General features: G+C 43.3%; 3 protein-coding genes across 13 annotated transcripts in view; 1 reads left to right on the plus strand and 2 right to left on the minus strand.

The window, feature by feature from the left end:
* Positions 1–23,483, plus strand: part of LOC146010000 (uncharacterized) — a 475,993-nt gene that overhangs the window by 430,493 nt on the left and 22,017 nt on the right. The window lies entirely within an intron of this gene.
* The window catches only part of LOC146010005 (uncharacterized), a 730,148-nt gene that overhangs the window by 261,246 nt on the left and 445,419 nt on the right, over positions 1–23,483 (minus strand). The window lies entirely within an intron of this gene.
* LOC146007367 (uncharacterized) lies at positions 14,588–18,466 on the minus strand. The gene is made up of 2 exons (XM_083145716.1): positions 18,046–18,466; positions 14,588–17,164 (listed from the first exon to the last, which is right to left on the minus strand). Exons 1-2 carry the CDS (start codon positions 18,464–18,466, stop codon positions 15,891–15,893), a joined length of 1,695 nt encoding a protein of 564 aa, XP_083001842.1. The 3' UTR covers positions 14,588–15,890.

The raw sequence follows: 23,483 nt of genomic DNA on the forward strand, positions 1-23,483 counted from the left end.
ATTCAACTTGGACATCACGCCGCAACAGTACTTTAATATAAGTATTTAGCCTCACAACCCAGAGTCAGCACCTTTCAGCATTCAAAGTATATTCAAAGGATTAGTGAGGCAGGTGGATGTCAGGCGGATTGGCTGCAGTGGTCAATTTAGGTGTCTCCTATCTGCTGGCTGGCCCAAGTCAGACCAATAAGGTCCAAAATCATAGCACTTGCTAAACCCATTTGCCCTACACATCTAGAACTATAGCCGAGTTACTATGTTCTTGATGTGGTAAAACTGTATGTTGATCCCAGGCGCGTTATACTGTGCCTTTAATTGGAACTATAGCTTTTGAAAACTTCCTCAATACCTTATGCGATTATACACCCTCTAATGCCAAAAAGAAAAAAGAAGACAGACTCCCAAACCCTTGTATCGTCCATTAATGCTGAACCCAATTCCCAAGAATCTGCCCTGTCGTCTTCTCTGGTAGGTGTTTCCAGAGTAGAATCTGATATGGATGTATCATCATCTCCCGCGACAAAAGCAGACATTAATACTATTCTATCTGAACTTCGCAATTTCCGCCAAATGATTCATGATGAGGTTCACAATGCCGTCTCAGGGCTTTAATCTACCGTAGATGACTTGGGCACCCGTGTGGATGCATTAGAGAAGAAACATGACGAGATCGCTAACTATCAACAGATGTTAGAACAAATTAGTACTGAAATTCGTCATGATATTCAACTTCTATATGATAAACAGGAGGATATGGACAATCGTGGAAGACGGAACAACCTCCGCATCAGGAACATTCCTGAATCAGTGGAAACATCCCACTTAGAAAACTATCTTTTCCGTATTTTTCGTTCTCTAGCCCCTTCTATTCCAGATGACATGTTATTTCTGGATCGTGCTCACCGAGCACTAAGGCCACGATCTCAAAACCCCTCCCAACCGAGAGACGTCATTCTAAGATTACACTACTTTCAGTCAAAAGACAAAATTTACATTGAAGCCCGTAACTCTTCTCAAATCATCTCTGAGGGTGTAACTCTCCTTATTTTTCAGGATTTATCACCAATTACATTGGCAAAAAGGAGAGAGATGAGTGAGATTACCAAAATTCTTAGAGATCACCAGATTAGATATAGATGGGGCTTCCCATTTGCATTACAAGTTCGATCAGGGGATAAAATTCTATCTGCAAGAAGTCCAGATGAGGCCCTGCAGCTTCTTCTTTCACTGAAACTACCTTGTCCAAAACCACCTCTACATGCACACACTACATCAAATCGGAAATCCCCCCCGAGAGAAGAGTGGCAGACGGTGGGCTCATCGTCCAGATCTCTAGTCTGACGTTCTAATTAAATTCATAACGGATATTACAAAAGCGGAAGACGTGCTTGTAAACATTTTATTTGCAGTATAGTATTTATATGTCAGGCATCTTTTTCATTGTGCTCTTCTACTTCCGCGACTGCCCACTGGTCACTATAGAGTCCGCGCTCTGTGGGAATTCCATAGAATTAAAGACAAGAGTTTATAGGCAATTTTTGATGTATTACTTTATCAGCAAATAGAGTTATTATTTAAGATGAAACATTGCATAATTCAGAGTTGTTTTTGTCTAATTTTGAGTAGTTATAAGTTCCTATTTGAATTGTTTCAGATGTCTAAATTAAATTAGGGGTTAAGTACCCCTTTTCAGTTTAAGTATATACTTAAATGAATGTTATTCATATATAAACCATATATATAGTAGACTAAGAAACGCACCTGGGATCTTTAAAATATTTGGTCCAAATACTACTGGGTGTCAAGTCCTAAGCTGACTTGAGCACTCTTAAGGCCAACCCCCATCCGGTCATTAGAACCGGCATCGGACAATTTCGGCTATTCAGCCTCTTATTCCCCTGGGTCCGATATGTGGAACAGACTTAAATTCTGTTCCCCCTACCCTCCTCCCCACCCCTTTTTTTTGTGTTTTTTTATGTTTGTTTGTGTATGTACTTTTCTGAGACTTGCAACAGAATCCCTTGCCCGGAAGTTATCGTTTTACTTTTACAGAAATATGCTATAACTTTGTCAATGGTATTTTTGTTATTACTATATCCAACTAATAAGATGCCATGGTACTCAAAATAGTATCTCTAAATGTGAGAGGTCTGAATAGTCCGCATAAGAGGTCATTGCTATTTTTAACATTAAAGCAAATTAGAGGGGACATTTGTATTTTTACAGGAGACACACTTCTCAGGGACTCATCATCCGGAACTCAGAAGTAGACGCTACCCGAATGTTTTCCATGCTTGCGATCCACAATACAAGACAAAGGGGGTTGCCATACTAATTGCGGCTCATATTAAATTCGCACATTCTAATATTATAAGGGATCCTGAGGGGAGATTTTTAATACTAGAAGGTTTACTCAATAATGCTCCGTATACTCTAATTAACACTTATGCACCAAACCAGAATCAATCCCGTTTCTTCCATAGTTTAGATGGACATATATCAATGCATCGTAAGGGAAACGTGGTCCTGGCAGGAGATTTTAATACTATTATAGATGAACACCTAGACAGGTCTAACCCAATACCCAAATCGGTACAGAGAGGATCTTCTGAAGCCTCGTCGAGTTTGATTAACCTTCTTTCTCATCAGTTATTTGATACCTGGAGAATCAAAGAAACTACAGCAAGAGACTATACGTTCTTTTCGCCGCTGCACGGGGTCTACACTAGACTGCACATGATATTTTTCAGCCCTGAATTAACTCAGTCCATTGTTGATGTATCCATTATGCCTCGGACTTGGTCTGACCACGGCCCGGTTAGTGTGGATATTCAAGACTTGGGGCAGGGTGTGGGCCCCAGGCAGTGGCGACTAAACGACCGAATTCTCCTCAATCCACAAAATAAGTCACTTCTATGTGATAAACTGCAGGATTATTTCATTCTCAATAATTCACAAGGCATAAGTCCTATGTTACTATGGGAGGCCCATAAAGCGGTGATTCGGGGTAATTTGATAAGTATTTCGGTACATGCCCAAAAAAATAGGACTCAAAAAATTTCTATACTTTCAGACCAACTAAAAATATTAGATGAGAAACATAAATCAACGGGGTTAGCAGAGGACCTATCCCGCTTACAGACTACACAAGGTGAACTCAATCTCCTTCTCACTCACCAAGCCGAAAATTCGCTTAAATGTTTATAATCCTAAACACATTACAGAAGAATTTCTATCATACTACTCCAACTTGTATAATACCTCACAAAAACAATCTCCTTCGCTCACATCTTCAACCCAACAATTTTTAGCCAAATGTAAACTCCTTCGCCTGTCTCTAGAAACATCTAAGTCCCTTGGGACACCGATAACTGAAGAGGAAGTACTTCAGACTATTAAACTGTCAAAATCCAGTAAAGCACCAGGACCAGACGGGTTTACTGCGGCCTATTATAAAGCGTTCTCAGGAGTCCTAGTCCCCCATCTAACTTCACTATTTAATAGTATTATGAATGGGGCTCCATTCTCACCACAAGCTTTAGAGGCACGTATAATAGTGATTCATAAAGAGGGCAAAGATCCGCCAAATTGTGCCCATTACAGACCAATATCTTTATTGAACACTGACTTAAAATTTTTCTCTAAAATATTGGCATCCCGCTTAAACTCTATCTTATCTTCTTTAATAGATAAAGATCAGGTAGGTTTCATACCTGGTCGTCAGGCCCGTGATAACACTAGAAAAGTTATTAATCTGATACATATTATTAATTCCAGCAAAATCCCTACAATAATGCTTTCCCTAGATGCCGAGACGGCATTTGACAGGATTAGTTGACCCTTTATGATAGAGACTCTGTGTAATTTTGGTTTTGATGGTCCCTTCTTACAGGGTGTATTAGCTCTATATTCAGTCCCCTCTGCCAAAATTGCGATTAATGGGGTGGTTTCAGACTCCTTCAAAATAAGTAATGGCACAAGACAGGGGTGCCCTTTATCTCCGCTGATCTTTGCCTTGACTATTGAACCCCTGGCTGCTTACATTCGTCAGTCCAGGGCGGTAAAAGGGATTCTAGTTGGCACGAAGGACTATAAAATCTCGCTGTTTGCGGATGACGTATTACTCACCTTATCGTCACCCCAAACATCACTTCCTAACCTATTTAATATACTCAAAATATATGGTAATTTATCTGGTTATAGGATTAATCATACAAAAACAGAGGCACTACCTTTTTACATGAAACATGAACATTTACATCCTCTTAAAGCTAAATATAACTTTGCATGGAAACTAGATAAAATAAAATACCTTGGAATATTCATCACTAGTACTTATAATTCTTTGTATAATGCCAATCTCCCCAGAATTCTCTCTTCTATAAAATTAGATTTACACAAGTGGCAATCTTATTATATATCCTGGTTTGGCAGAATAGTTGCACTTAAAATGAACATTATTCCGCGCCTTCTCTACCTATTTCAAACGCTACCTGTTAAAGTTCCAGATCAGGTTCTCTCCCAGCTTCATAAATGGTTTATAAAATTTGTCTGGAAGGGAAAAATTCCTAGAATTAGCTTTTTAACTTTACGTAAGGACACGAACTGTGGTGGCCGTGGGTTTCCTGATATTAAGCTATATTACATGGCAACACATCTCAGTCAGGCAGTGGTCTGGTTTGCGTCTTCTTTTGGTCCGGGATGGGTAGATATTGAGGTTTCTTCATGTGGAAGTGTGTCTCTCCCTCTTGTATTAATGCTTCCCCAGAAAAGCCGACCTCCAGAGGCCTCCGCCCATCCAGTAATCAATTTCACCTGTTCAATATGGAAGCAGGGGCTTAGAAAATGTAAATTACTTTCTGCTCCTTCTCCCCTTACCCCGCTATGGAAAAATCCTTCTTTAGTTCTGGGGCGGCCCACCTCTCTTGCAACTAAGTGGATTGCAAAAGGAATAATATTTGCCGCAGATGTCCTCCAAGGAGGATTATGTATGAGTCTAGGTGATCTGCAAACAAAATCTTATTTTCCAGAATTGAATGCCTTCATATACCTTCAAATTAAGCACTTTATAGATTCTCTGGACTTCTCCCAATCTCAGCTAAAATCTCCATTGGAGCGTTTCTGTTTGGATGAACCTCTCACGAAGGGAATGATCTCTTCTTTATATAATCTAATATTACATTCATCAGATCCCCCGGCTCCCAAATTTGAGCATCAATGGGAGATAGATTTGGGAGATCCCCCAGAGGAAAATTCATGGTCCCATATACGTGAGAGATTATCAAAAAATTCAATATCTACTCTGGTTAAGGAAAATGCCTATAAAATTTATTATCGCTGGTACTTGGTACCTGTTAGACTAAACAGAATATACAGTTCTGCTTCACCCCTATGCTGGAGAGGTTGTGGAGAGTGCGGCAGCTTTTTACACATATGGTGGACTTGCCCTAAAATTGTAGATTATTGGGAAAAAGTGGCAAATTTGTTAAGTAAAGTGTTACTTACTAAAATTGATAGGGAACCATGGTCCTTTCTTTTGGGACATCCAATAGATTTTCTAGACCCACCATTAGAAAAATTAGCATCCCAGATACTTAGCGCTGCAAGATGCCTAGTTGCTTCACACTGGAAAAACCTGGACCCCCCTTCCCCTCAAACATTAATAAATAAGATATGGTTTGTAGCTTCAATGGAAAAGATAACAGCATTCCTACAGAACAAATTCATAAAATGTATTCAAATATGGAATCCTTGGTTTGATTATACCCAATCTCTGTGTGGCAGTAAATTTACTGACCATCTTGAAAGTTACGTAATCTAATTCTAATTTGAGACCTCTCCTGTGGTAATTCCTGAAAATTTCTTCCAAAACTTCTTTCTTCTTTTCAAATACTCCCGGGCAAACCCATTATAATTTAAACTATTAAGTAATAATGAAGTTATTTGTAATGCAGTTTACAATTTAAAGAACATGTATTTAAAGGATCGTTTATAGCAACACTTGTGTCATTTTATTATTTCTTGTCTTAAAAAATAAGTTTGAGTTGTTTTTATGGCGCATTGTATTATCTATATTTTAAACAGTCACAGTGTCCTACGTAAAATTCTAATTAACATTGTCTAATTTTAATGTTTGTTTTCCATGAATTACTTGTATATTGTAAATTGTAAAGCAAAAGATCATTTGAATAAAATATATTGATTAAAAAAACAAAAAACCTTAGAGCCATTAATCAGAAGTGGGCCCCGTCATGATAATTTAGAATCTTGGCGATGAATGTCCAAGGAGGGTACACCAGGGGGCAGCGATCAGAAAGGAACATGATGTGCTCTTTCTACTACAAATAGCAGGGTAAAGGAATCCACGCCAAATGTGTCCACCAGCAATTTTTTGAATAATGGGCAGGTCATATTGCACTTTTCCAATTTGGTCCATGAGTCTAGCCTCGCTCGCCGTCACCACTTCCAGCACCCTCTGCAGCATGGCATCAGGAGAATATCCAGAGAACATTCTGGAGAGGAGGGAGGCTGGGAAGTGGGATCGTGTTCCGCCGGGGTCTGCTTAGGATTGGCTGTCCGAGAAAATTTCTTCAAGCGGGCCGCCGCCGAGACTTGATGTGACTTCCCCATCACAACTTCTATTATAGAATATAAAACCAGGCGAGGTGAGAAGGGCAGTTCAGAAATAAGTGATATAGAAAGAGCAGTTTTTGAAGTGTTGATAGGCAAAGTGGTGTGTAGCAAACAACAGAAGTAGCAGGAGCTGGTCAAAGTCCCTGAGGGAAAGAGGTGGATGCAATAAGGCAGTGTATTACCCACAGAGCACAGCAAAAGAGCAGTAAATCCACCACCCACAAAGGCACAGCTCACCGCCAGCAGCAACACTAACACCCACCAGTGGAATAGGATAATTATGGAAGCACCAATCAGCAGTGCAGGCAGCAGAGAAACAACAGTGCTCACTGAATGAGGGCATCTCACAAGGCCTCACAGTACCTGATAACAAGTTGAAGATTGGTCCCAGGCACCCTGCTCAAAACTGCAGGTTACAGGATCCCTCCAGTAGCAGACACATCAAGAGATTCACTAGTACTGTAGCAGCGACTGTAGAGTCCAGTGTGCTGGCAGCCAGCTATGTAATGGCAGTGGTAGATGAGGCATCATGCAAGCTTTGGAAATCCCCAGGTCTCTGATTATGGCCATGCAGGAGAGTAGCCAGGACCAAGATTGCAGCGGCCAGTGGCGTAAACAATAGCACGCAGCAATCCTGATGTGGTTCAGGGATGATGGATATCTAAAAACAACAAGAAATGATACACCCCTTCTCCCACGTTGGGAATTAGAATAGGGGTATATCAAAGAAGGCGATCATTGTGCAGTATCCAGGGGGTAACAATAATTTTATTTGATACAGGAAACTTACAGATTCGATGATTAAAAATCGCATATAAAACAAGGTCTTTATGTAGAGCTGCTGCAGGGTTTTTCTCCTCCAAAACGGGAACTAGATGTTTCAGGTAAGTGGAAGACTCCGGGCACCGGTATCCCAGTCCTCTATCAGTCCAGGTTGGAGGTTAGCAGTCCAGCATCAAAGTTTCTAAGTGTATGCCTCACTTAATGCATTTCGGACAGGGGTTGTCCTTCTTCAGAAGTGTGAGGCATACTGAAGAAAAAGTCCATTTATACCAGTGTTACCTATAATTGGAGGGATCCTATTGGTGGTTCCCTCCCACATGACAGCAGTGCACGTGGAGACGCGGGGCAGCGATGGCAGCCGTCGACTTCCGCCGGAAGTGACGCACCCGCGTTGTACACGGCTTCTCCTCTTCATTCGCGATACCTCACTTCCGCCGGAAGTTGTATCCCCGACGGCGTCCATGGCAACAAATACTTAGGACGGAGGTATATGTATCCAGGCGTCACGTAGCCATGGATACAGTGGCCATTTTATTGCACATTGAATATATCGCTTGAATGTTTGTATATCTAAATGAGATCGAGAAAAGCAGCATTAGGTACAAATAAATATATGGTATAAATGCATAAATATTTTAAAAAGGGTAAAAATGATACAACATTAAAATACAAATAGAAAGAGTTCTATGTGGGCAAAACTTCCAGGAACCTTCGTGTCCGTATGTCCGAACATATATACAATATCCGTAAAGGACTAGACACCCATTCAGTCCCATCCCACTTCAAACTCATTCACATTAAAAACGAATGCCATATAAAAAATTTCCTAGGCATCGCTCAAATTCTACCTAAAACTAGGACCAGAGACATAGAAAAAAGACTCTCACAAACAGAGATGGAATGGATTTTTAAATTGAAAACACTCATTCCCTCTGGTCTAAATACGGATTTTGAGCTAAAAAGCTTTTTAGAATAAAGTCACTCCGCGCAGTTTTTACTCTTTCTATTTGTATTTTAATGTTGTATCATTTTTACCCTTTTTAAAATATTTATGCATTTATACCATATATTTATTTGTACCTAATGCTGCTTTTCTCGATCTCATTTAGATATACAAACATTCAAGCGATATATTCAATGTGCAATAAAATGGCCACTGTATCCATGGCTACGTGACGCCTGGATACATATACCTCCGTCCTAAGTATTTGTTGCCATGGACGCCGTCGGGGATACAACTTCCGGCGGAAGTGAGGTATCGCGAATGAAGAGGAGAAGCCGTGTACAACGCGGGTGCGTCACTTCCGGCGGAAGTCGACGGCTGCCATCGCTGCCCCGCGTCTCCACGTGCACTGCTGTCATGTGGGAGGGAACCACCAATAGGATCCCTCCAATTATAGGTAACACTGGTATAAATGGACTTTTTCTTCAGTATGCCTCACACTTCTGAAGAAGGACAACCCCTGTCCGAAATGCATTAAGTGAGGCATACACTTAGAAACTTTGATGCTGGACTGCTAACCTCCAACCTGGACTGATAGAGGACTGGGATACCGGTGCCCGGAGTCTTCCACTTACCTGAAACATCTAGTTCCCGTTTTGGAGGAGAAAAACCCTGCAGCAGCTCTACATAAAGACCTTGTTTTATATGCGATTTTTAATCATCGAATCTGTGAGTTTCCTGTATCAAATAAAATTATTGTTACCCCCTGGATACTGCACAATGATCGCCTTCTTTGATATACCCCTATTCTAATTCCCAACGTGGGAGAAGGGGTGTATCATTTCTTGTTGTTTTTAGATATCCATCATCCCTGAACCACATCAGGATTGCTGTTTTCCTCAACAAGGATATGTATTTTATTATATAAATTTTATCACACAATTAGCGCTAAGTGGTGTCACCGTCTTTTGTATACTTGTCACTATTGTCTGAGTGTTCGTGTTGACAGAACACTTGGTGTATTCCACTGGCTGCACATATTGTGATTGTCAGCGCTAGTCCTTGAACTTTAATCCTTTTTGTAAAACAATAGCACCGCAGACCCTGCGACGGCGGGGAAGTGCTGGCTAGGTGTGGGTGCCGGGGATCTGCGGGAGGTATTGCTACGCTGCCGCATCTGCTGTGCCGGGAGCGGACACCCTGGTCCGGCGCTCCTCCCAGCTGGCACCTTATGAAAAATATCCCTTGCAACATGGCCGCCCCCTCAAAGCAGAGAGTTTTTGAGCATGCTAGAGAAGGCTGGGGCCTCCTCTAGCATCCTTAAAAATGGTTCTGCTGTTAGGGGGTGGCCATTTTGTGAGGGACATTTTCATTGGGACCTGGCTAGAAATCTGCAGATACCGGGTCCAGACTCGGCGGATAGGTAAGGCGGGGGTGGTTTTGGGGGGGTCTTTACTGGGAGGTGGGGTGTCAAAGTGATCACGGTGGGGGGGGGGGGTGTATGATTTATTGTTACACCACTGGCGGTGGCTCATGCATCCCCATGCTCCCACAGGAATATCTGGCCGGGTAAGTGAGGCAGAGTGTGCAGCACACAGCAGCGGGTCCAGGGGTGTTGAGCTGCATGGGAGTCCAGGATGGTGAGACAGGATATCAGGACGGAAAGCTCAACTGAAGAGCAGCTACTCCATACCCTCTGTGGCCACGCCCCCAGTTACTTACTTTTTAATTCACAAAACTGTTACAATGCTTCTGTGCCTAAATACATTCTTAGTTGTTTGTGTCACATCTAGGTAAGATACATTGTATCTATATTAGTATGCCATTTTTGGAATTACAGTATAGAACACATGGATATAATACAAATAACATTAAAATCTGTATTTACCAACAACATTGACTTTGTGTGTTTCTTAAGATTAGTTTAACAATGTAGAAAAGAGACAATGAAGGAGAGTATCCTAGTGACTGCTGTAGGACAGAGGGAGCTTCGTAGTAGCAGTCTGGGAGGGAGTATCTTAGTGACCATCGTAGGATAGAGGGAGCTTCCTAGTAGCAGTCAGGGAGGGAGTATCCTAGTGACCATCATAGGATAGAGGGAGCTTCCTAGTAGCAGTCAGGAAGGGAGTATCCTAGTGACCATCATAGGATAGAGGGAGCCTCCTAGTAGCAGGGAAGGAGTATCCTAGTGACCATCATAGGATAGAAGGAGCTTCCTAGTAGCAGTCAGGGAGGGAGTATCCTAGTGACCAGCGTAGGATAGAGGGAGCTTCCTAGTAGCAGTCAGGGAGGGAGTATCCTAGTGACCATCATAGGATAGAGGGAGCTTCTTAGTAGCAGTCAGGAATGGAGTATCCTAGTGACCAGCGTAAGATAGAGGGAGCTTCCTAGTAGCAGTCAGGAAGGGAGTATCCTAGTGACCATCATAGGATAGTGGGAGCTTCCTAGTAGCAGTCAGGAAGGGAGTATCCTAGTGACCATCATAGGATAGAGGGAGCTTCCTAGTAGCAGTCAGGGAGGGAGTATCCTAGTGACTGCTGTAGGACACAAGGAGCTTCCTAGTAGCAGTCAGGGAGGGAGTATCCTACTAACTGCTGTAGAATAGTGAGAGAGCTTCCTAGTAGCAGTCAGGGAGGGAGTATCCTAGTGACCATCATAGGATAGAGAGAGCTTCCTAGTAGCAGTCAGGAAGGGAGTATCCTAGTGACCATCATAGGACAGAGGGAGCTTCCTAGTAGCAGTCAGGAAGGGAGTATCCTAGTGACCATCATAGGACAGAGGGAGCTTCCTAGTAGCAGTCAGGAAGGGAGTATCCTAGTGACCATCATAGGATAGAGGGAGCTTCCTAGTAGCAGTCAGGAAGGGAGTATCCTAGTGACCGTCATAGGATAGAGGGAGTTTTCTAGTAGCAGTCAGGAAGGGAGTATCCTAGTGACCGTCATAGTATAGAGGGAGCTTCCTAGTAGCCGTCAGGAAGGGAGTATCCTAGTGACCTGCATAGGATAGAGAGAGCTTCCTAAAAGCAGTCAGGGAGGGAGTATCCTAGTGACCAGCATAGGATAGAGGGAGCTTCCTAGTAGCAGTCAGGGAGGGAGTATCCTAGTGACCATCATAGGATAGAGGGAGCTTCCTAGTAGCAGTCAGGGAGGGAGTATCCTAGTGACCATCATAGGATAGAGGGAGCTTCCTAGTAGCAGTCAGGGAGGGAGTATCCTAGTGACTGCTGTAGGACACAAGGAGCTTCCTAGTAGCAGTCAGGGAGGGAGTATCCTACTAACTGCTGTAGGATAGAGAGAGAGCTTCCTAGTAGCAGTCAGGGAGGGAGTATCCTAGTGACCATCATAGGATAGAGAGAGCTTCCTAGTAGCAGTCAGGAAGGGAGTATCCTAGTGACCATCATAGGACAGAGGGAGCTTCCTAGTAGCAGTCAGGAAGGGAGTATCCTAGTGACCATCATAGGACAGAGGGAGCTTCCTAGTAGCAGTCAGGAAGGGAGTATCCTAGTGACCGTCATAGGATAGAGGGAGCTTCCTAGTAGCAGTCAGGAAGGGAGTATCCTAGTGACCGTCATAGGATAGAGGGAGTTTCCTAGTAGCAGTCAGGAAGGGAGTATCCTAGTGACCGTCATAGGATAGAGGGAGCTTCCTAGTAGCAGTCAGGAAGGGAGTATCCTAGTGACCTGCATAGGATAGAGAGAGCTTCCTAGTAGCAGTCAGGGAGGGAGTATCCTAGTGACCAGCATAGGATAGAGGGAGCTTCCTAGTAGCAGTCAGAGAGGGAGTATCCTAGTGACCATCATAGGACAGATGGAGCTTCCTAGTAGCAGTCAAGGAGAATCCTAAATCACATCTTATTCTCCTATTAAGTGTCACTTGGTAATAGCCGTGCTGGCAGGGCAGCTGAGTGGGCCACGCGCCCTGCAAATAAGGTTTGCTCCCCTGTAAATGTTTGTGTGTTCCAACCTATGTCCATTTAAACGTTCAATAGGGATGCAAGATTTGTGTTCCCTGTAGGAGAAAGACGTCTGGAAGTCGAAGGGATGTGGACAAAAACCAACAGGGTGATGGAAAGATGGACAAGGAAACCAGTGGCTCCCAGGGCATTCTTCCCTGGCCTGGCTGAGGCAGCCTATGGCCTGACTCACCTTGGCAGGAAAGGTATGTGTAAACTGGTCAAAACTTACTGGTGTGCCCCAGAGTTCGCTTCACAGGCAGGTGAGACAGCAATGTCATGCCTTACTTGTCTGAGGAAAAACACTGGAAAGGCCGTTCCCACAGAGCCATCCCACATCCATCCTCTAGAGGATTCTTTGCAGGTAATACAAATTTATTTCATTCAGTTACTACCCTGTAGAAATGTTTAGAAATGTATTTGCTATTATTAGTATGTGTTGATATATCTATGTATAGATATGGTATCCCAAAAAGTCCAGGTTATGTGTAATCTCCTAGGGATTGATAGTAAACTCCATACTCCCTACTGATCCCAGGCAAGCGCTAAGGGAGAGAGAGTGAAGGGTACTATCAAGAACAAACTGGGTAAAGTTATAGCTGAAATAGAGTTGCTATGGCCAGGGGCACTGCCCATTGTGTTGTATAGTAGTAGAATCACTCTCAGAGTTTCATTTCATTTGTACCCAATGATACATTGCTTGGCCGGCAGCCACCCATTATGATAGATCCACAGGAGGATCTTAGATGTAACAATGAACTGATTTTGCAACACATTACTAACTGAAAATGCAGCAAAGAAGAACTTGTTGGCACCTGACATGCATGTTGAGAACGGTCATAACCGTGAACCAAGAGCTTTTGTTGTTTCCCATGATTTGCCACACACAGGTTGCTTGATAGACCATTTAGAAGGACCATACCAGGTCTTCTTGACCAGCACTACCTCAATAACAGTCGCAGAGAGAGAGACTTAGGTACATTCGTCCCACTGCATGCAGGCCAGAAACCCGGAAGTTCCTTGTACTGAAAGCGAACAAGAGAAAATATTGCGAGAGGCATTGTTCCGGGAGGACTGAAAAGCAGCCATGGTCAAGCAACCTGTACAAGCTTCAGAAAGGACTGTGACAAAGCCCCACTGGTAAAAGGTTGGAGGGACCACGATCAACAGTTTTCGTTTTTCCCCTCTTTTGGTTCTATTTTTGATTCCCGTTCTTTTTCCCAAATCAAGGATATGGTTTTTAAATTGCTGCCAAGTTATAGGACGAATGGAACAGGGTTCTGAGAGTGTATTAACCAACCCAGATCAGGTTGAGATAGAATCTCTAAGTAAGCCTGATATGTTACCCAAAACCGGAGTTGGTAAGAAGGTGTTACAGTGGTGATAAAATGTACAGAAATCATGTAAGGACGAGAGACACCAAGGAAGATGAGGGTTTGGTATATGACCCTATAATCAAAGCCATCATACATTGAAGGATACCATATCTGAAAAATGTATATAAATGTAACACCCCTGTTTATTTTTGTCCCATATCCCCAACATCTCTTCTAAGTTCCGTGAAGTCCCCACATCCTACCAATGGTACTAGTTATCTCTCCATGCATAGAGAGGTTGTTCCCCATATGTCCCCAATAATTATGAATAGATTGTTAGGTAAATGTGTTCCCCATTTATCCATAATCTAGGATTAGCCATAGCTCATAATGATTCATTCCCCTTTTATGTAAAATCATGTACCTTTAATATTTTATTGTTGTTATAAATTTTTTTGTTTCCAGATATTTTGAAATGTGAGGTTTATTTTACTGTCAAAGGGTGGACTGTCGAAGTCGAGTTGCACCCACGCCACAATAGCATGGTATGGCCGCCATTTTGGTTTGCAGAGTTACGTAAATAGAGTATGGAAACAAGTAGGAATAATTGTGCGAACCCTGAGCACAGCCATATTAATACACATAAACTCATACTCCACACTAACAAGTAATAAAATATAGTTATATGGTTAAATATCGCTACACATAGTATTAAGGATAATACACGATTCCCCCTGGACATATTTAGTACCTATGTGATCAGTCTCTCACACACAGTAATCTGGTGTTTGTGTGAAATACGCAGCATATACCAGCAATAAGTTATCAACTGTGGTTATAAAACATGTATTTGAAGCCATATGCAGAAGTGAACAGATGGTTTCCAATTGCACAGCAAAGACCCCTGGACATGATCACAATCCTAGGAGAAAATGACCAAATAAGGAGAGGAAACCTGACCTCTTGACCAATTAGAACTTTATTGTATCCCATTGTCAGGACCCTATATATTTGTGAGCAAGCCAGAAATTTCCCTTCTGGCGTGAGCTCAGATTGAATACAGATAACACTGCGGCAGTGTACGCGTGAGATTGAGACATGGTAATTGTACCCCTGGTATTGTTTTGTAGTTACATTTGAGCCGATTGTATTTATATCTGTTTTTTCCCCTTTTTATTATTGTTTGTATTGTATGGTGATCTGTACATCCTGTTATTTGCTTTCATATTTCTGTAACACCCTGTTAGGCACTAAAACATATGGTTAAGGACTTGGTGTGAATTCCAGAATAAGGGTTACAAAGGCTTGACTATCATTCGCAATAAGCGGAAAGGTTTAAAGGAAATGATACCTGGTGTTTTTACTTATAATTAAGTATTGCGAATGGATACCGCCTTCAGGTTTAGCATGTGTGATACAAGAATAAGGTTCACTACGTGGGGCTACGTTTTAGTTCGCCCGTAGTTAGGAATAAATGGTTGTACGTTTACGGACACCAGTACGTAAACTGCGCACTTCACTCATTATCCATCGGTTTGATATTAAATAGACATTAACAACATTCATTTCTATTTCAGATTACTGGGACCAAGAGTTATTATCTGGTAACAGCTCCCAAAGTGCAATGATCTGCTGGGTATAGTATCCCCGGGTAACCACAATCACTCTGACACATCATACAATAGGGCCCGGAGTATAAAAGGGAAACAATACAATTGTTAGGGGCCACACTCATTGTTGTATAAAGATGGTTATATTTTAGGTTCTCATTAAGTACAATCTATTGTGCAAAACATATTAAGCAGATGCTAAAAGGACGGTTCTAGTACAACATGTATAGTACAGAGTAATAATAAGGGATAGGCAATATAACAGCTCATACCTAGAAGGCTGCATACACACGGTTCTACCTCTATCTCTGCTCTATATTATGGCCTGTAGGAGAGTTCAACAAATGACAATGGCCTTACGCAAGTTGATTGACAGGTGCCAGGCGTCTGGGGGTGTAATACCAGATTTTTCTGGGCGGCAGCTCCTGGCTGTTGGTAGGAAGAGATGCTGATGTCAACAGTGGTCCCAATCTCCCCACATCCACTGCCGACTCAGTCTGTTTACGCTGTACTGCACATGAGGGGGGGGGGGGATTCAATTGATAGTTCAATTAATTGTCCCCCTCTTTGCATGGCTGTGATCACACAGGAAGTTTACTTGTGCAGAGCGGACTTTACCTGAACGCCGGGCTCTGAAACCCCACAGCCAAGAGATCAGCTCTGAATTGGGCCATTAGAACATGGAAATGGTTTGTTACCTGTGTGACTTCTTTCATGTTGGACAATACCGTATTTCTTCTTAAAACGTTTCCCACATTCTGTACATGCAAATGGTTTCTCGCCTGTGTGATTTCTCATATGTACAACTAGATCTGATTTCCTGAGATAAGATTTCTCACACTCAGAACATGAAAATGGTTTCTCACCTGTGTGACTTCTCACATGTACAACTAGATCTGATTTCTTGATAAAAGATTTCTCACACTCAGAACATGAAAATGGCTTCTCACCTGTGTGACTTCTCACATGTACAACTAGATCTGATTTCCTGATAAAAAATTTCCCACACTCAGAACATGGAAACGGCTTCTCACCTGTGTGAATTCTCACGTGTTGGTCAAGTATGAATTTCTGCTTAAAACATTTGCCACATTCTGTACATGGATACGGCTTCTCACCTGTATGACTTCTCACATGTACAACTAGATCTGATTTCTTGATAAAAGATTTCTCACACTCAGAACATGAAAATGGCTTCTCACCTGTGTGACTTCTCACATGTACAACTAGATCTGATTTCCTGATAAAAAATTTCCCACACTCAGAACATGGAAACGGCTTCTCACCTTTGTGAGTTCTCACGTGTTGGTCAAGCATGAATTTCTGCTTAAAACATTTGCCACATTCTGTACATGGATACGGCTTCTCACCTGTGTGACTTCTCACATGTACAACTAGATCTGCTTTCCTGATAAAAGATTTCTCACACTCAGAACATGAAAATGGTTTCTCACCTGTGTGACTTCTCACATGTACAACTAGATCTGGTTTCCTGATAAAAGATTCTCCACACTCAGAACATGGAAACGGCTTCTCACCTGTGTGAGTTCTCACATGTACAACTAGATCTGATTTCCTGATAAAAGATTTCTCACACTCAGAACATGGAAACGGCTTCTCACCTGTGTGAGTTCTCTGATGTCTAACAAAAACTGACTGATTTATAAAACATGTATCACATTCAGAACAGGTAAATGTGTTAGCACCTGTATGAGCTGTTCTATGTGTAGCAGTATCTAAGTTACCAGGAGAATAGTCCTCAGAATCAGAAGTATCAGGTGATTTATCTGCACTGTGAAGCACTGGCTGTATATTTAGGGTAATGGAGGCGTCTTCTGGAGAATCCTGTGTGATGTTATCTTCTGTTTTATAATCTGGAGACAGAATAAGATGTCTCTCCGAGGTATTCCTGCTTCTGTGTCCATCTGCTGGAAATAACATACAGATATAGAAATATCGCTCTTCCCCTTTCCCCTCACCAATTTCATACTATTAGTGAGTACAAGTTATTCAGTTATAATTACTTTCCCACAGTACTAAAATAGGAATTTGGTACTTACCGTTAATTCTCTTTCTCCGAATCCATAGGGGACACTGACGAATAGTCTCTACGCTGGGTTGTGTGTGCTAGCTGAGGAGTCGGCACTTTAAGAAATCTGAAAGTAGCTGGCTCCTCCCCCCCCCATTTCCCCTACAGACCCAGTCTTAGTGAACTGTGCCAGAGAGGAGGAGAGAGGACAGGGACCCCTGGAAGAGGGATACAAACAGAAGAAAACAACAGAAAATAGAACAGAACACATAACAGAAACAACAGTAACAAGTTGCATTTAACACACCCACCCTTTTAATGCTCCCTAACTATACTCACCAAAGGGTAAGCGCCGGGTGGGCGGTCAGTGTCCCCTATGGATTCGGAGAAAGAGAATTAATGGTAAGTACCAAATTCCTATTTTCTCCTACATCCCAAAGGGGACACTGACGAATAGTCTCTACGCTGGGGATGTCCCAAAGCTACCATCCCGGGTGGGACGGCGCTGGGAATCCTGGAGAACTGCTCTCCCAAATGACGCCGCAGAAGCTGCAAACGTATCAAACCTATAAAACTTCAGAAAAGTATTTGGTCCTGACCAAGTGGCCGCCCTGCACAACTGTTGCAGAGAGACCCCTCTAGCCGCGGCCCAAGAAGGTGCCACCGACCTAGTGGAGTGAGCGGTCACCCTCCTGGGTGGAAGTTCCTGAAAATAAACATAAGCTTGTTTTATTGTCAGCCTAATCCAGCGAGCCAAAGACTGCTTTGACGCTGGCCAACCTCTCTTGCCGGCATCATACAAGACAAAGAGGTTATCAGACTTATGGAAGGATGCGGTCCTGTCCACGTAAGCTTTAAGCACTTTAACAACATCCAAACGTGCTCCATCATCCTTCAAGGATGGTACAACAATCGGCTGATTGATGTGAAAAGCAGTCACAACTTTAGGGAGGAAATCCAGACGAGTCCTCAATTCCGCCCTATCTTCGTGAAACACCAAAAATGGTAAACGACAGGAGAGTGCACTCAGATCAGAAACTCTCCTAGCTGAGGCCAAATCCAACAGAAGAACTGTCTTCCATGTTAGCAAACGCAACTCAATGGAGTTCAACGGTTCAAACACGTCTGATTTGAGATAGTCCAATACCAGCGATAAATTCCAAGGCTCTACAGGCCCCCTTACCGGAGGCTGTATGCGCATAACCCACCGTAAAAAAGGTCTGCACTTCCGGAAGGAAAGCCAGTTTTCAATGGAAGAAAACAGACAAAGCTGCCACCTGGACTTTTAACGACCCCAGACGTAAGCCCGCCGAGAGCCCAGCCTGCAGGAAAGAAAGAAGTCGAGAAAGGCTAAAAACTGCAGCCGGCAAGGAACGACGTTCACACCACGCTACATACCCCTTCCAGATGTTATGGTAGTGTTTTGACGTGACCTCTTTCCTGGCATGCAGCATAGTAGGGATCACGTCCTCAGGAATTCCTCTTCTTTTCAGCAACAAGGATTCAACAGCCACGCCGTCAAACGAAGCCGCGTCTTGGTAAACGAACGGTCCTTGACGCAGAAGATCTGACCGAAGAGGAAGTTGCCAGGGACGATCCGCTAACATTTTCAGTAGATCTGTGTACCACGTTCGACGTGGCCAGTCCGAAGCTATTAGAATTACAGTCGCTCTCTCTCGCTTGATCCGTTTAAGAACCTGTGGAAGCATAGGAAACGGAGGGAAGATGTAAATGAGAGCGAAGTCCCACAACGCGCTCAGAGCGTCCGTCGCCACTGCTGCCGGATCCCTCGTTCGGGAACAATACAACGGAACCTGGCAATTCCTTCTGGATGCCATCATGTCTATCTGGGGCAATCCCCAGCGATGTACTATCTGAGCAAACACCTCCGGGTGAAGCGACCATTCCCCTTGATCCAAGTCGTGACGGCTGAGAAAATCTGCCTCCCAATTCTCCACCCCTGGGATGAAGATGGCTGAGAAGGCGAAAGCGTACCTTCCCCCCACTGTAGAACCGGTCGAACCTCCCGCATGGCTCGACGACTGCGGGTCCCCCCTTGACGATTTATGTACGCTACCGCCGTGGCGTTGTCGGACTGAATCCAGACCGCCTTTCCTCGCAGAAATTGTGTGGCTTTGAAGAGAGCCAGTCGTATGGCCTGGATTTTAGATTGATCGGGAGACGCGCTTCTTGAGCTGACCATCGACCCTGAAACCGGTGGGAGTCGACAACCGCACCCCAGCCTCGAAGACTGGCATCGGTCGTCAATGTAATCCAATTGAATATTCTGAATGGCCTGCCCTCCAACAGGTGAGAGGTATCGAGCCACCATTGCAAAGAAAGCCTGGTCAAGGCCGACAGAGTCACCATCCTGTACATGTGAATGTGTGACCCCGACCATTGGGACAGGCGGTCCAGCTGAAAGGTCCGAGAATGAAATGGACCAAACGGAAGAGCCTCAAAGGAGGACACCATCTTTCCTAGTACGCGGATGCAAAGATGTATCGACACCTGCCGGTGATGCAACACCTTCCTCGTGAGTTCTTGGATGGAAAGCACTTTGTCCAGTGGAAGAAAAATCCATTGCTGCCTGGTATCCAGAATGAGACCCAGAAACGTCAGTCTCTGAGAGGGACACAGTTGTGATTTTTGAATGTTCAAAATCCAGCCATGCTGCACCAGAAACTTAGGCGTATTGTGGCTTCACTAGGAAGCTAGTTTGCACGCCTGCACACCAGGTATTTTACAAATTTTTCTCAGAGAGAACACCCCAATTTTCATATATAGGTAAGAGGGGGTGCTGTTCCCAGCAGTCAGGCTTACAATGTTTCGAACAGGAGAAGAAAAAGGGACTGCTTTAGGGGGAACGCACTGAAAAAATAAAGTCATAAAACATAACTTTTAATTTTTTATCATTAATAATCCCACAATGAATTTATTTGGGAATGCAGCGAAAAGATAGAGGTTAAAATCAAAACATACAAACATATACACACTATGTGCTCAAAGATAAGAAATATGTGTCTTTAAAATTACACTTGAATCCTATCTGAAAATGACCTGTTTAATTGTAGCCCGTGATGTAATGGTGTACACAGTGAATTATACCCTTATTGGAATGGGTTTATTGGCTATTTGCAATAAAGAAAAAAAGGAGAAATTTCTTATACTTTCGCTTCTATAGACCACCCCTTGTTCATCATTTTACACAGAGATTGGATCACAGAATTATTGGTTAGAGGGAAAACTGTTCTCCGTCTTACACCTTTATTGGTGGACAGAAACTCGGTGCCACCTGCTGGTGGTTAACCGTAACAGTTCTCAGTGTATTATTTAATTGTGATTATCTCAATACTTGTCATTTGGTGCCACCTTCTGGTGGTTAGCTGAACCAAGTGAAATTTTGGTCAGACTCAGTTTGTTACTGTGATGGTCTGCTAGTTTTATTGGTGGTCACAAAGAAGGAGTACAGAGAGAAATTTTATTATGATGTCTTATTTAGCATGTTTTTATAGCACCAAAACCCAATTTCCAGGAGTTTTTTAAGCGGTATATATTTCACAATATCTAGGGTTATTTAGAGCGCCCAGGTAGGTATATTGTGTTGAGAAGTGGGATTTAAATTATCCCCTATTTACTCAAGGCAATAGCCCAAACACACCTGTTAGGTGGTTTCTACCTGCTTCACCTCTGGTGTTTGTTTATCAGCACCTGGGTGGACTAGTTGCGCCCTAATACATTCACATCACAAAATTAACATTTTAGGCTAACAGGCATGTCAGATGGTAGGTGTTTAGCCAACGCAAGCGTTTCGCTGACTTTTCAGCTTTTTCAAGGCCTTGAAAAAGCTGAAAAGTCAGCGAAACGCTTGCGTTGGCTAAACACCTACCATCTGACATGCCTGTTAGCCTAAAATGTTAATTTTGTGATGTGAATGTATTAGGGCGCAACTAGTCCACCCAGGTGCTGATAAACAAACACCAGAGGTGAAGCAGGTAGAAACCACCTAACAGGTGTGTTTGGGCTATTGCCTTGAGTAAATAGGGGATAATTTAAATCCCACTTCTCAACACAATATACCTACCTGGGCGCTCTAAATAACCCTAGATATTGTGAAATATATACCGCTTAAAAAACTCCTGGAAATTGGGTTTTGGTGCTATAAAAACATGCTAAATAAGACATCATAATAAAATTTCTCTCTGTACTCCTTCTTTGTGACCACCAATAAAACTAGCAGACCATCACAGTAACAAACTGAGTCTGACCAAAATTTCACTTGGTTCAGCTAACCACCAGAAGGTGGCACCAAATGACAAGTATTGAGATAATCACAATTAAATAATACACTGAGAACTGTTACGGTTAACCACCAGCAGGTGGCACCGAGTTTCTGTCCACCAATAAAGGTGTAAGACGGAGAACAGTTTTCCCTCTAACCAATAATTCTGTGATCCAATCTCTGTGTAAAATGATGAACAAGGGGTGGTCTATAGAAGCGAAAGTATAAGAAATTTCTCCTTTTTTTCTTTATTGCAAATAGCCAATAAACCCATTCCAATAAGGGTATAATTCACTGTGTACACCATTACATCACGGGCTACAATTAAACAGGTCATTTTCAGATAGGATTCAAGTGTAATTTTAAAGACACATATTTCTTATCTTTGAGCACATAGTGTGTATATGTTTGTATGTTTTGATTTTAACCTCTATCTTTTCGCTGCATTCCCAAATAAATTCATTGTGGGATTATTAATGATAAAAAATTAAAAGTTATGTTTTATGACTTTATTTTTTCAGTGCGTTCCCCCTAAAGCAGTCCCTTTTTCTTCTCCTGTTCGAAACATTGCACCAGAAACTTGCAAGTCCTCTGTGCATCCTGAATTAAGTGGTCCGGAGACCGAGCCTTGATCAACAAGTCGTCTAAATAGGGAATGATCGTTATTCCCAAGGAATGCAGTTCTGCCACCATCACTGCCATAATCTTCGTAAAGACTCTGGGAGCTGACGACAGACCAAAGGGCAGCGCCCGGAACTGAAAGTGTTGGTCCTTGATTGCAAACCGCAGAAAGGTTGAGGTTCGTAGATTGGGACATGCAAATAAGCATCCTTTATATCCAAGGACATGAGGTACTCCTCGGGTTCGAGACTGGCAATCACCGAGCGCAGAGATTCCATCTTGAATTTTCTGTAAGCGACATAGAGGTTCCGTGTTTTTAGGTTCAGGATAGGGTGCGCTGAACCATCCGGCTTGGGGACCACGAAAAGATGAGAATAGAAGCCGTATTTTTGCTGGTCTACCGGGACTGACAGAATGACTCTAGAGTCCAACAAGCGATTTATCGCTGAAAACAAGACCTCCTGGTCTTTTTGGAGATGAGGAAGGCCTGTAGTGAAAAATCGCAGGGGAGGACTGTGAACGAATTCCAACTGGTAACCCACGTTTATAACGTTTCGTACCCAGTTGTCCCTGCAAGACACAGTCCAAACATCCCTGAAGTCTCACAGACGAGCTCCTACCCTGGGGTCCCCCAGGAAGGAGGGCAGAGCGTCATGCCAGGGGTTTATCCGCTGGCTTGGGATCCTGTCTGCGGGAAGCTGAAGAACTCGTGGAGGCGACGGTACCAAAGCCTCTGCCTCGACCTCTCTGAGCGCCATACGCTCCTCTCTGTTTTCCCCTGAATTTTGGGGTGCACCGAAAGGAACGAAAGGACGGGCCCTGGAATTGCTTCCGAGGGGGAGGAGCCGCAGACGGAAGAAAAGTGGATTTTCCCCCGGTCGCTTGAGCGATGAGTTTGTCCAATTCGGCACCAAACAAACCATCACCCACAAACGGGAGAGCCTCGACCGCCTTTTTGGTTTCGGCTTCCGCCTGCCAGGACTTGAGCCAGAGGGAGCGACGAGCCGTCACCGAAAGGGCTGAAACACGGGCCCCCAACGCAGCCAAATCTTTTGCAGCCTCTCCCAGATACGCCGCAGCCTCGCTGATATTTTCCGCTATAGGTACAAGTTCGTCTCTTGGCTGACCTTCCTGGAGACCCCTAGAGAGTTCCTCAGCCCACTTCTCCATCGCCCTGTTGACCCAAGAAGCAACAAAGGCCGCGCGCAGAAGAACTCCCGCTGTTGAAAAAATATTTCTCAAAAGGGTCTCGATCCGTCTTTCCGCCGAGTCTTTTAAAGACACCGCCCCTGGAATAGGAAGGGTGGCCTTCTTG

Source organism: Crinia signifera, chromosome 6 (assembly GCF_055691185.1).
Source record: "Crinia signifera chromosome 6, ASM5569118v1, whole genome shotgun sequence".
Classification (NCBI taxonomy): Eukaryota; Metazoa; Chordata; class Amphibia; order Anura; family Myobatrachidae; genus Crinia; species Crinia signifera.